Source organism: Prosopis cineraria, unplaced genomic scaffold (genome assembly GCF_029017545.1).
Source record: "Prosopis cineraria cultivar Desert tree isolate PC_DT_omini unplaced genomic scaffold, ASM2901754v1 PC719, whole genome shotgun sequence".
Classification (NCBI taxonomy): Eukaryota; Viridiplantae; Streptophyta; class Magnoliopsida; order Fabales; family Fabaceae; genus Prosopis; species Prosopis cineraria.
In genome coordinates, this window is record NW_026556044.1 from 6875 (window position 1) to 20880 (window position 14006).

General features: G+C 31.9%; 1 protein-coding gene across 1 annotated transcript; it reads right to left on the reverse strand.

The window, feature by feature from the left end:
- Positions 1-10765: 10765 nt before the first annotated feature.
- On the reverse strand, positions 10766-13420 carry LOC129298128 (sulfite exporter TauE/SafE family protein 2-like). The gene is made up of 4 exons (XM_054936536.1): positions 12599-13420; positions 11618-11752; positions 11369-11515; positions 10766-11231 (listed from the first exon to the last, which is right to left on the reverse strand). Exons 1-4 carry the CDS (start codon positions 13403-13405, stop codon positions 10923-10925), a joined length of 1398 nt encoding a protein of 465 aa, XP_054792511.1. The 5' UTR covers positions 13406-13420; the 3' UTR covers positions 10766-10922.
- Between the last annotated feature and the right edge of the window lie 586 nt (positions 13421-14006).

The following is a 14006-nucleotide window of genomic DNA, read 5'->3' on the forward strand; positions in this document are numbered from 1 at the left end:
AATAATATTTAAAGTTCATTTATTAATAACTAAGGAGTTATTAAGTATAACTATTGACTAATGAAATGGGTATACCAAGGAGTTATTAAGTATAACTAGATGGGTTGGCATCCTGGCCATCTGGACACATGAAAATTTAAAATGAATCACATGGTCATCAATGACTTGTAGAATAGTTGACATGGTATATAAATTTTATATTATATAATGATAATGATAATTGAGATACGATTCATACATTATTGCACTAATATATATATATAAGCACTGAAGAGAATGTTTGTTTGTATAGTTTAACTTTGACAATTTGATTTTAGATGGAACTTTTATCTTGGTTGGCAAGCAAAGGGGAATAGAAGAAGTTTTTTGTTGCCCCTCTAGTTCTAACACACTGGCTCACAAGAATGCTTCCAAGTCGGCAAGTCCCAATCATATTACGTAGGTTCCTTCATATATTTTAATTTGCTTATTCCACTTCTCTCTTAAACGTACGTGACTTTTCCAGTTCTCATGGGATGAAATGATATATATACGGGGGCATTGCAATATATCAACATATTTGTATTGAAGGCATGATAAAATCTGAAATAATTTGGCAGGCCTAAAAGCTTCTCTCATAATTTAGTTTTTTTGGTGAACAGCGAGATTGCCTCTTTGTGAAATACACAACAAAAACATCTGTAAATAATATTTAAAGTTCATTATTAATAACAAAATGTCACTTCATTTCACACAGTCTATGTGGCTTACCCTTGGAGGAGAGAAAATTTATAAGTTAAATGGATAATATTTAGAACAAAAACTCTAGAGATAACATTCAAAGTCTATTTATTAATAACAAAATATTTATTCATTTTACATAGTCCATGTGATTTATACTTATTAAAAAAGAGAAAATTTATACGTTACCCACGTGAAAGTAATAACAAAAAGTCTATAAATAACAATTAAAGTTCATTTATTTTTAACAAAAGGTTCATTTATTTTAAAAAAGGATAATTTCATCTTTTCACCAAAAAAACTTAATCGCAAAATAGGCCTTTGAGCTTGTAGAATTATTTTAGATTCTATTGAGCCTTTAATACAAATGTGTTAGTTATGTAGGCCTGCAACACAATTCTCCCTACACACACTTTTTCTTATATTATTTATAAATCAGTTTCAATATGTTTTATTAAAACTAATAAAAACTTTAAAATTCAGTAACCTTATCTAAAAATTTAACTAGTTTTTAATTTTTCTCAAATTAAATTTACATATTTTAAATACATACTTTCTCACATTAATATTTACCGCAATAAATGAAACTTGTGATAAAAAGTAAATGGTATTCCCTCCATTAAAAAAATAAGGTATTTTTAACTGAATCTCACCCTTAATAAAATAGTTACTTGTTTTCAAATTAACTTTATCTTTTCATATTTACTCCTATTTAATAGGGTGTTTCACCTTAAAATAAATATGAAATGATTTATTCAATAGGGGTATTTTTTTTAAAAAAAGCAATAATTACATCTTAAAAAACTAAAAATATCTTATATTTTTTAACAAAGGAAGTATACTTTAAAAATAAAATCCTAAAAATTTTCCTTTTGTTCCTTATAAATATGATAAGGGTGCGTATACACACGCACATTTATACATACATGATAAAATTAATCATTTAGCACTTATCTTTTTAACTTAATTATATATTTCAATATGTAAAATCTCCAAGTAAACCAGTAAGGCTACTTTTACTAACCTACGCAAATATCCAAAATCGAGGTAATCAAGGACTAATCCCATAAAGATTATCAAGTTTGTAAAATGGCAATAGCTGGAATCCCAATTTTTTCACAATTTAAGATACTTTTAAAACACTTTCTTTGAACAAAAAATCAAAGTAAAATCTTTACAAAAGCATGAGAATCCAAACTATATATTGTAGCATTTGCAAAAAAGGAGAAAACATCTTTTTTAGCCAAACACAGCACATGCACCGCGGCATGCTGCCTCTGTGCCATGTGCTATATGCCACGACACAATGCACGTTTCACGACAACACAGAGCTATCATAAAATAGCTCTTAGGACAAACTTTTAACACGTCCCATTTTTTCATCCGATGTTCGATTAAAGTGATTTAAGTGTCTACATAGAGCTATCTTAGTTCTAGCTAATGACACTAATTTCACAACCAAATTATTTTGTTATCAAAAGTTGGACAACTTTTACAAAACTTACTATTTTTCTATATAAATACACAACTTGAGTGCCCACATCATAACATAAGTACCAAAAGCCTACCCTAACTCTTATATCACACTTAATGGACCACAGCGAACTTGTGCAATACACCACAGCCAAACAATCGTGCATAATTCATAATTTCAACACTCACCCTCTTGATCAACAAAACATAAAGGGGAAGTTAATTTTGCATAAATTCACATACAATCATCAACCTCAACCAATTACACAATTTCTAGTTGCACTAATATTTCGACTCTATTTAGCTTTATAATCATATCTTAAACTATTTGGGGCACAAAATAGATTCAAAACATTTCAACTATAGTACAAGTAGTCAAAATGAATCACATGAGACCTTAATTAGCAAATAAAAATTCAAAATACATATAATACAATTAAGAGGCCTACTAGTGGGATTTTCACACAATCTTATGCCTCTGGACATTTTCCCTGATCTTGATCCATCGAGCTATAGTCCCTGTAATGGTAAAGAATGAGGGGTGAGTACAATCACTTAGTAACCAAGATCAATCTAACCTATACAATTACATATCAATTAATTATAAATGCAAATGGCAATTAATATTCTTTTCACACTCAATTTATGCATATCTTTCAAATGTTGCCTTGACCACAATACTAACAACCATATGGTTGAGCTCAAACACATAATATCACATACAATCAATAATGCATACACAGGGTCGTAATAATAACAACCATGCGCCCCTAACAAGACACACTAGATGGCAATAATAACAATCATAGGGCCAGAATATGATGCATGATTGATGCCAACCTTATACCCACCTAATACCTCTAACATGAAACTGGTAGCTATTGAGTGGCTAAACTAGTGGCTATTAAGTGGCTATGTTTATAACTTAAACTAATCAGACCTTTCACTAGTGAGGAGTTGCTTAGCCAAGGCTACCTCACTCACTTGTGATCTACAATTTCTCTAAAATTAACAACCATGGGGTATCATGCCCCTAATTTAGCCTTTTAATAAATCAACAAAGACTAGTTAGGTTTAAATATCTCAAAGAACAAGTGGAATAACTCCTTATCAACCAAGGAACAATAGCTACCTCTTAATTCTAACAGTTGATGTCAAGGCAAGCTTTCAATTCTAATGGTAAGCCATCAATATTATGTAGATTTAACACTACTCCTCTCCTTAGGCAAAACTCTCGTCAGTGATTATGCCATGCACATTAATACAAAGTATATGCATAAATTGATATTCATCATGTCACATGATATACATCACAACTACTTCTATCACATTCCCTATGTCATCATACAATACAAATCTTGTGATATTCACAATCATATATATATATATATGCATGTTTCCTGATTATTAGCATCAATAATACATGTATAGTGTTCGTATCATTCTCTTGATTCTAGCACATTACTCAACCAAAAACAAAACTTGCCTAAAATTTGTATCAAATAAATTTCACAACATCCAATAAGTTTTTAAACAAACAATTTCAACAAGTAATTAGTTAATATGCAACTATACAAATTAAATTTCCTCCTGTTACCTCCAACCTTTGAGAAGTCAAAAATTTACCCCTCGATACACAAACTTTCAAAGTTCTTGCCAAGTTTGAATGGTGCCAAATGGGTTAGTCTACAATCTAACCACAAGGATACTCGTTAATGCCCTTGTTCAAATAATTTCTATACTTTAATCAACCTTTCACCTCACATAAAAATGCAATTTCCCACTTCTCATCACATCCATTAGGTTTACAAGGTTCCTATAGTTAACATTGTCATTAATAAACCTCTAAACTATCATTAATGGCCATTTACTACTCTCAACCACCATCATAAATGTAATTTTCAGATATTAAGTATCCTTACTAAACAACAACCTTTAAAACTATTAATACTAAGTTTAAATAATCTAAACAATTCTTATTAACTTTATTTTAGCTAATAAGTTTAGATTCATAGCTTATATGACTCGAAAATAATCATTCCAACTCAAATCCTGACTTTTCAACTAAAGAAAACGAAGAAAGGGATGAGAAATCTTAATACACTTACCTTAAGTATTCTTTAACTCCAATATGCTCCCAAGCCTCCAATAAAGGAAGCCTTTAATACATGGCATAGAGAGGCCCAGGCTCGTGTTGGCACACATAGGCCACAGGGAAGGCGTTGCACACTGCAGCATATGGCATAAAGCATCTTTCTTATAGGTTTTCTTATCTTTTGATGCTCGAGTGGCCCAATTTTACTTTGAACATGTATTTAGGCTGGAGTCACAATCAAATACACTTATAGACATCTCTAACCACAGACCACATTAAATCACTTAATTATCATCATTAAGCTTAGTCAATTAAGGTTAAATTTCCTCCTAGGTTGTTACATAATCTCTCTAAACTTTAATTTGCAATGAAACTTAGTCCTTAAGATCTTAATTCAATTAAAACTCAGTTCTTAAATTTTAGTTTAGTGTAATTTAGTCATAATAGTTTTAGCCATTTCAAATGTTAGTCTTGTTCAACAAATAAATTAGTTTTATTTGCTATAATTAAGGGATCAATATTTTAAATGAATAGAATTACAAGGACCAGGTTATATGAAGTAAAAATCCAAGAATTGAGTTTCATATAGGTCAAAAAATTTCCTCATTAAAAAAATAGTTTTGTCAAAATAAATAAATAAAATTACATAAGGACACTTTCAAGTTTTTTGACTTTCACCTATGTCCCTATCTTAATGAACTATCTATGACCTCCAATTAATTGATATAACCTATGACCTGCTATCAATCAATATCCATGAACTCTAGAAAAGACCTATTAAAAAGACGATGCCCCAAAATCACTAACCGTTTTATCTTATGGGTTTTAGTACTTTACTAAAGAAAAGAAAGATTAATGAGAGAATGAAAATAATGTTTTTAATATCATCTTATACTGGAGGTTAAGACTGGCCTATTCATGGTCTCTTTACTCTCTCCTTCCATCTCCTAGTGACTATAACCCAAAGTGTAATGATGAATTTTGCTATACTTGTTTGTCTATATTGATGCCTGAATTTTGCAAGCAGTATTGTTGCATCCTAACTTTTGCTTCATGTATTAATCTTGTGTCTTTAATTAAAATCATCTTACAAACTGTTGTTCAAAATTGGAGATATTAAGAGAGATTGGTGCTTGACTTTTGTTGCTGTGATACATCATTTATCTCCAAGAATGCCATATTTTTTATATTGGAATGCCTCCTCTAGTGTTTTACAATCTGGATGCATGGATTTTGAAGATTTTTGTGTCATTGTATTAAGTAAGCTCAGCTAGTTGGTAATGATGAAGTTGGATACTACCATTTATTTCATGAGAGTTTGTATGCTCAACTATTATTTGCCTTGTTCGGTGGAATTTGTTTGCCAAAGCATTGGATATTCACAATGATAAAGCCATTATTGAAACCCAATTCTTTGAATCTGATACAATTATTTATTGTAAAGATATGTGTGATCCAAGTGCAAGGATTGTTTATTGTCTAAGATTCAGGTGGTGCTATGGACTTTTACTAACAATACCACCAATTTACTTACAATTATATTGGGAAGTCTAGTCTTGTTCCTGTAGCAATTCAGCTTGAGTGGCATGGCATTGGTATTTTAGAAAAATGTGAAGATAAAATTCAACGAGAGAATCCATTTTGGTGGCTGGGTGATGACTTTCAATATTTTACTGAATTTATTAGTGTTTTTACTATAATTGAAAGTTATTTATTTAAATTTAATAGCAAAAATATAATTAAATGGATGATTATGTGTGCAAATGAGCATGAAAATGTGATTAAAAGTTAGTGGACTAATTCTTAATGATTATTGTCCAAATGGCCAAACTAGCCACTGTTATTTTAAAACTAGCAGACCAATCCTTACAATATATAGTGGGGGTTCTTAAAGATGTCTTGGTGAAGATAGATGACTTAATAATCCTGGTAGTTTTTGTTGTGGTTGATTTTAAGGAGGACAAGGAAGCACTATTCATTTTCATTCGTTCTACTTTAGCAACAACAAGAACTATTGTGGATGCTTATAAAGAAAAAATACCATATGGGAGAAGAGGTCAAATTCAAGGTTCTTAACAAGGCAAAGAGAAGAAATAAAAAAAGAGTAACGAATGAGAATGCACAAGATGAACAAATTTTGCAATGGTCTCCAATCAAAATGAATAGAATCCACTTTAATAATTTGAGAAAGTTTGACTGAGAACATATAAACCAAGCACTTTTTGGGAGGCAACCCAAGTTGTATTTCTCTTTTACTTGTGTTTTTGGTTTGTTTGTTTAGTTATCTTTGGTTTAATCTTCTTTTATTTAGTGTGTTTGTAGATTGTAGAGTTCTTGAAGAATTTGAAAGCTTGAAGTCAAGTTTTGGAATGAAGGAACAAGCCAATAGCATTTTGGGAAAGTGTCCTATCTTTGTGCTTTATTGATAATATTTTTATGGATTTATGTATGATCAAGGTCTTGTGTTGATGACTATTTAGATTGAAAGTTGCAAAGTAAATGTTAGGATGTGTGGAAGAGGGTACGATATGATACTTGTGTTGATTAGGAAGTGTTTAAGTTATTTTTTTGTGAGTTTTTGCTTTGTTTGTGTATTTCTCTAAGATTATGAGTGTTTTTTTTTGTTCTTTGTTAAGTTTGCCCCAGTGAAAGATGATTTTGCTACAGCAAAGGGTCGCTCTATATTCTTATCCAAAATTCTAGAGAACACTTTCGCTGCAGCAAAATCCCATTTCACTCAAGTGGTAGATGCCTCTATGACTTTCCACCAAAATTCTAGAGAGCACCTTTAATGTAATGAAACTTTGTTTTGCTAGAGTGAAGGGCCATTTTGTATAATGCTTGGCAAAGTTCCAAAGAACATCTTTATTGAAGCAAAACTTTGCTTTGATAGACCGAAGTCTTTTGTTTGGTTTAAAAAAACCTTGAAGTTTTTTTTTTACTAATAAAAGTATAATAGCAATAAATTTGAAAATAATTATTAAAAAATTCACTTAATTGTTTTTTTTACTTTGAAACTAAAAAAAAGTTGAAAATTACTTTAAAAAATAAAGACTTGTTGCTTTGTTTATGTGTGTGCTTTTTTTTCTTCCCATACATTTAAAATTGAAAAAAATATTTTCTTTTCTTTTTACTGCTTGCACCTATCCTATCCTGTTTTGAATTCTACCTTAGAGATTTACTCTTCTCTTGTTCCTTTAGTTATCAACCCTCTTATTTTGTGATATTTGGTGGCACTTACCTTGTTATCTATTGATAGAGGACATGCTTTTACTCATAGTTGGATGGCTAAAAAAGGGCAAACATCAAATCAAATATCATCAAATGAAAGTTAAGCCATCTAGATGAAACGACAATTGGACTCCATGCAAGATTTAATTAAAAGAATGGAAGAGAATTAATGTACTAGATTTTGATCTTTAAGCTTCATCATCGGTTCTTTCTCTTGCTACTGTTGTTGTGCCCTGAGCTTTTATTCTGATGGAACTCTGACTTTTTTTTCTTGTTGTTAGACTTTATTTTTCTTTTTCTTAGACTGTTTATTTTATACTTTTAGGAATTGTAACTAATAATTCACAACTTACTTCTTAATAGTCTCTATATTAAGTTTGGATAATTGACTATAGTTTTCCAAAAAGCTTGTGAGAATTTTGAGCATAAATATTTATTTCCTTTAAGAAAGAATGCATTTATTGTGATTCCATCTCTAGAACTTATTTTGAATCTTTATTGAAACTTGTAGTAGCTATTTACATATACAAAAATGATTTAGGCATTCATTTTTGAAGCTAGTTTGGCCAAATAACCATCCTTTTTCACATAAATCCTTTGTTTTACCCATTGGAGCCTTGACCTTATTTAAAAAAATCTTCATAAGCCTTTTTGCTAAGATTTATGTATTTTTATCCATTTTTATTCCCATTTATTGCTTTAGTAAGTGCTAAGTAATGCAATTATGAAGGAAATTGAAGGAATTAGGATTGAGTTGGGGATTCAAAAGTGATAGGGAAAAAAAAAAGGAAAGTGAAATAAACAAAAACAAAGAAAGAAGAAGGAGGGGGTGTGTGTGTGTGTAAAAGAAGAAGAAATATTTTAAGTGAAAAAAATGTTAATCCTCATTAATGCCTATCGTAAAGTTGTGGTTTCTCCTTTACTTTTCTTGCTCCTCATTTAATATGCTTAGCACTAACTAGGGTATGTAATTTTAACCCATTGAATAATTTCATTTCATTATGCTCTCTAAAACATTTCAACCCTTAAAAAGTCCTATTGATTTGTGTGTACAATGGTATAATTTAGTGGAAATTGAGATGAAAAACAAGCCTGTGGTAGATGGATTACAATAAATGGAATTGAGTGAAACACAACCCTTAGACACCTTGAATGTAAAGTGTTAACACTTTGCTGGTAAGCGACAACCTATTGGAATTTATCTTTGCTTAATTAATTGCCTTGCTGCTATTATTTTTGGAAGGACGGAAAGATTTCTAATTAAATTGAGTTCTAGAAAGTTTGAATTACATTTGACCTGAAAATATTCACATTTTCTTTTGCCATTTTTACATAGTGATTTTCTTTTGCTTAAGGACAAGTAAACATTCAAGTATGGGAGTTTGATGACTTTTAATATTTTACTAAATTTATTAGTATTTTTAATGTAACTGGAAGTCATTTATTTAAATTTAGTAGCAAAAATATAATTAAGTAGATTATTATGTGTGCAGATGGGCATGAAAATATGATTGAAAGTTAGTGGACTAATTTTATTATTAATTCTCAGTTTAATACATGGAGGGAGGCCTAATTTATGGCCCCAAAGGAAAAAATTTTGGAGCCCAAGTTCAAAAAAACAAATCTGAAAAGAGCCAAATGAGTGTTAAAGAAGCTTGAGTTTAGTGAAAAATTAAGGATTTCGATCAAGATTATTCCAATTAAGCTTTTCTTCTGTTTCTTCTCTTTACTTTGCTACATATATATATATATATATATATTGCTGATTTTGCTGTCATGAAGCCATGTGTGGTTGATTTTTTCTTAATTTAGGATAGCTATAAACTAATTATTGGATTATAGCATGTTTGAACTATTTATTTGAGTTTAATATTAGTTTTATTTACTTAATCTTGAGCTTATTTGTCTACTTAATGCTTGGCCAACATTGAGTGTGAATTTGGGGATTTAGGTTTTTCCTTAGATGAGAAAAATTTGAATTAGACCATTAAATTGAATAATGTGAGATTAAAATTTATTCTAATTTGCCAATAGGATAAAAATATATCTATTGTATTCATATAATCACATCAGAGTAAGTTGGTGCCTTATTGCCTTTTGGATGTTTGTATTAGGAATGGCATATTAATTCAAGAGAAAAGTGTAATTAGTCAAAAGATAATTATTCATATTAATATTCTAAATTAATAAATTAATATTAAGTAAATTTATTTGGGTAATTACATGCTCTATAAATTGAAGAAGGGATTAGCCACTTAAGTTGTCTTGATTATTTGTGGTTTTTGAAACTTTTATTTTAGTACCTTTTATAATTTCAATTTTTATTTTGCAATATCAAATTCAAATTTTTCCTTGCTCAACTTAAATGAAAATGGGGACCTTATTTTGTAATTATCAATTAACTTAATTTCTCATGAGATCAACTTTGATTTATCACTTACTAATTTACGAACCATATACTCATGGTAAAATATATTTGTGTGCATCACTGCGATACCCTTAGACTTGTTAATGATGTGGTACACTTAAGTAATTCTCACCACATTTTGTGGGTCTCTTATAGCCTTGTTCCTTGGAATGGGTTGGATCCACATGGGCATATTGACTTGGTTACTTTTCAAGTTTTTTTTCTAAGTTTGAACCTTGAGAACAAGGTTCATTTATTGGGAAAGGTTATGTCCTAAATTGAGTTCAATAGTAGAATGGGTCCAAATTGCCATGTTTAGTGGTTAATAAGGATATAAGCAGAAAATGAGAAAATGGCTTGTGAGCTTTGGAGAAATATGAATGGGCCAGTAAAAGAGATTAATGGACTAGGGTGTTTGGTGATATATTCCCCTAGTCTTATTTAGAAAACAGAGAGAGAAAAATAATTTGTGTCATAGTTATAAAATGTTTTACCATTCTAGGACAAAGTTAAATGATTTTTTTTTTAATTTCTGCGAAACATATTAAAAATGACTTATAAATAGAATCAGAGAGAATATACCTCCTAGAATAGGCTTCTCTTTCTCTTTGATCCTTTAAGCTCTGTTTCTCATCCATTTCTTCCAAATTTTTCTTTGGTTTTAATTTGCTATGTCCGGTTATACCTGTTGCCTTGAGCTTGTTGATTAATGCATATTTCCATTTGAATATCAGTGTCCTCCCATATTTTTCTGTAATTCTTGCCTATCAGGATTGGGGATCATGAAAAATGGCAAATTAAATGAAGATTAGAGCTTTGCCCTGCTACTATCACTGAGATTAGTGAAGGTTGAAAAGCCTAAAGCTTTGCCCTGCTCTGGGAAATTTCATAATCTTAGTGTGAGCTGATAACTATCTGCACAAGTTATAGTACTACTGAGTAGAAATTCTAGCAGGCTATCACAAAACTGTAAGAAAACATAATTGTCTTGAACTCTTAACAGGGAAGCTTGAAGCCCATGTATTTTCCAGATGTATAGTCCCTCCAAACATCAATGGCTCCAAAGCTTGTCATCAGAACAATGCTTAAAGCCATAACTATGCCAACTGAGAAAACTATCAAGGATGCCCTTCCATACTTGTGAACTGCTCTCTGCACAACCAATAACCCAAGCATTGATGCCACAAAACATATAATTGCTAATACTAGTGCTGTCTCTGTATATTCCATGCCCAGCAACAGGTACTGTGATGCTGACATTGTAGAAGAGAAGAAAACCATGAAAGAACAAGTTGCTGCTGTCACCTATACAAACAAAAATCACTTCTCAGTTGCTACCAACTAAGCTGTCTCACACACACACACACACACACACAGATATATATATATATATATATATTATTTATATGGAAGTTTAAATACTGTAAGGCAGTGGAACTTACCTCAGGTGCTATTCCAACTTGAAGAAGAAGGGGGCTTATCAGCATTCCACCTCCAATTCCAAAGACGCCACCCAGAAGACCTGCTAACAGTGCCATTAATGGGAAGATAAGCTTATTTGAGGGTCCATTTCCAGTCAAATCCTGGTCCTGTGATGTTGATTGGGACAAGATTAGATATACTTTAATTGCCTGTTTGAAATAGTAACAAGCATTGGTTTTAAGGCGGTGAGGTTTATGGAAAGGAACTACCTGACTTATTATAGGCTGATCTTGAAGGCTCTCTTTTCTGGATACAATCCAGTAAGTGAAAATTACAGCAAGTGGTATTTGAACTGATGAGAGAATCCAATACCCCACGCCACATGGCTCCATTGGAATTACACTCTGCACATAGTTTATCAATTGGCAATGTGCTGTAAGAATCAAAGTAGTTCCAATGGCTTTTCCCAGAATGAACAAACCAGACTATCAACCTCACTGAAACAATGTTCATCCACATCTGGTTTTGTTTCCAAACATGTTATTAGAAGTACCATGCATCAGCTGGTTACACATATCATAATTAATGTTTCGAATGTTAAAGTCTGCTAATATACGATCAGTTCAATGACTCTATTGATTCTCAGCATTTAAAAAAAAAAGAAAAAACTTGTATTTTAGTATTTTACTGTTATGCTAGTTCGTGTACTGTGTACCTATGCCAACCAACCGTTTTGCACTAGCACGCTCCAGAAATTCCTAGATGCTGCTAGAACAGAGGGACCACCGTTCCACCACATCAAAAGAAAGCACACAGAAATATTATCTATATCACTCATTTTATATTGGCACAGCGCCACTTGGTCCTGCGTCATTGAAAATGGACAAAAGCAAAAAGCAAAAAAGAAAGAAGAATGAAAGCTATGCCATCATATACGACCAAAAGATAAAGATGAACAGTTTTCTGTTTGCCTATTCAGGTAATCAGGTTCTTTACCGTAAGTGATTTATTAACTATTTTCTTAATGATTTAAACACTTGCAAGTTGCAAAGTTCCTTTCTAAATTTCATATAAAATTTACCGCAAATATTACAGTATGTTGAGCTAGATCCCAAACACAAGATGTAAATAAACAAATAAGATACCTAAATTAACAAATTAATATAGGTTGAATTAGATTTTGGATTGGGATAAATAATAGGATAGTATATTTAATAATTAAGTTTAACCATGGAAGAAGTTAGCCGTACCTGTCCATACTTGTTGCCACGAAGAAGATAGAGGAAGAAGAAAGAAAACCAGATTAAAAGAAGGACCCCAAGTTTGAGCCAAGGAAGTGTCAATCTGTCATAATTCTCTTCATGATGACCCAAAAGAGACTCTCCCACAACCCCTTTCTCACCAACTTCCCCGAACCCAACATTAACCTTCCTCGTAATCTCTTCTGATTCAGTCTTCCAAAACATAACCCCACTTCCACAGGTCTTGGCCGTAGACCAAGCCAGAAAAACAGCAAACAGAATAGTGATCAGCCACTCGGGGAATACGAGGTTGCAGATAACCCCAACACTCACTCCTAGCAGCATACAAGGCTCTGATAAAAGAGCTATGTCATAGTCAATCAGCGTCTTCCCGCCAAACTTAGGACTCTTAGTACACATATTGCAGACAACGTTTGCAACAGAACCTCCTGTGACCATGAAAGCCGACAGGCTCGAAGCTGTTTTGAGGTCTACGCCAGCGATAATGGTGAGAATGGGTATGAAAATCCCACCTCCTCCTATGCCACCAGCACTGGAGATGGAGGAAGCTATGAAGCAGAGAATTGCAGCTACAACTAAATGGCTTGATGGGTAGAACTGGGTTTCTTGGAATTTTTGAGCTTGGTCTTTCAGTTCAGAAACCTTGTGAAGGAAAAAATGGCGGATTCTGAGAATATTATCTGAAACTTGAGGTTGAGGGGTTTGACTTGCATTAGAAGGACTGAAGAAGAAGAAGATGGCGAAGGTGATGATGATGAAGCTGAGATTTAAACTTGTGAGGCTGAGGCTACTCATTTTATTAATGTCTCGAGATTTCAGAGATTTTTGGTGAGTGCGATAAATAGAGATGAGAATATGCCACACGTGTCCCCGTGTGTGTGGCTTTTATATAGGGACAAGGTGGAACCCTCTGTGTGTGTGTTCGACACTGAAAAAAATGTTTGTTTATTCTTAAAAGGTTGCTCATTGCTGAACATATTTAACGTGGCTTTAGGATGGTTGCACACCCTGCAGATAATTTTGATAATTTCAACTTGCAAATGTTATATTTGGTAAAAAAAAAAAACTTGCAAATGTTATATTAATCCGCATAATGAATTTAATCAGTTAGAGGATAAGAAATTTAACTAGTACGTAGAGGTATGTGCTCAATATTAATAAAGTTATTATCATGTCTTCTTATTAATATCGACATAATTTTGTCCATGTATGCTTTTCAATGGAACGAGGGCCGAGGGGAAGCAACCAAACACGAAAAGTTATTTTTATTGTTGGAATGTTGGATTTTTATATATGCTCCCTCAGCTTATTAATATTACAAGGTTAATTTATTTTTTAAAAATGGGTGATTCATATTATAAGTCACTTAATATTAATTAAATTTTTATCATATTAT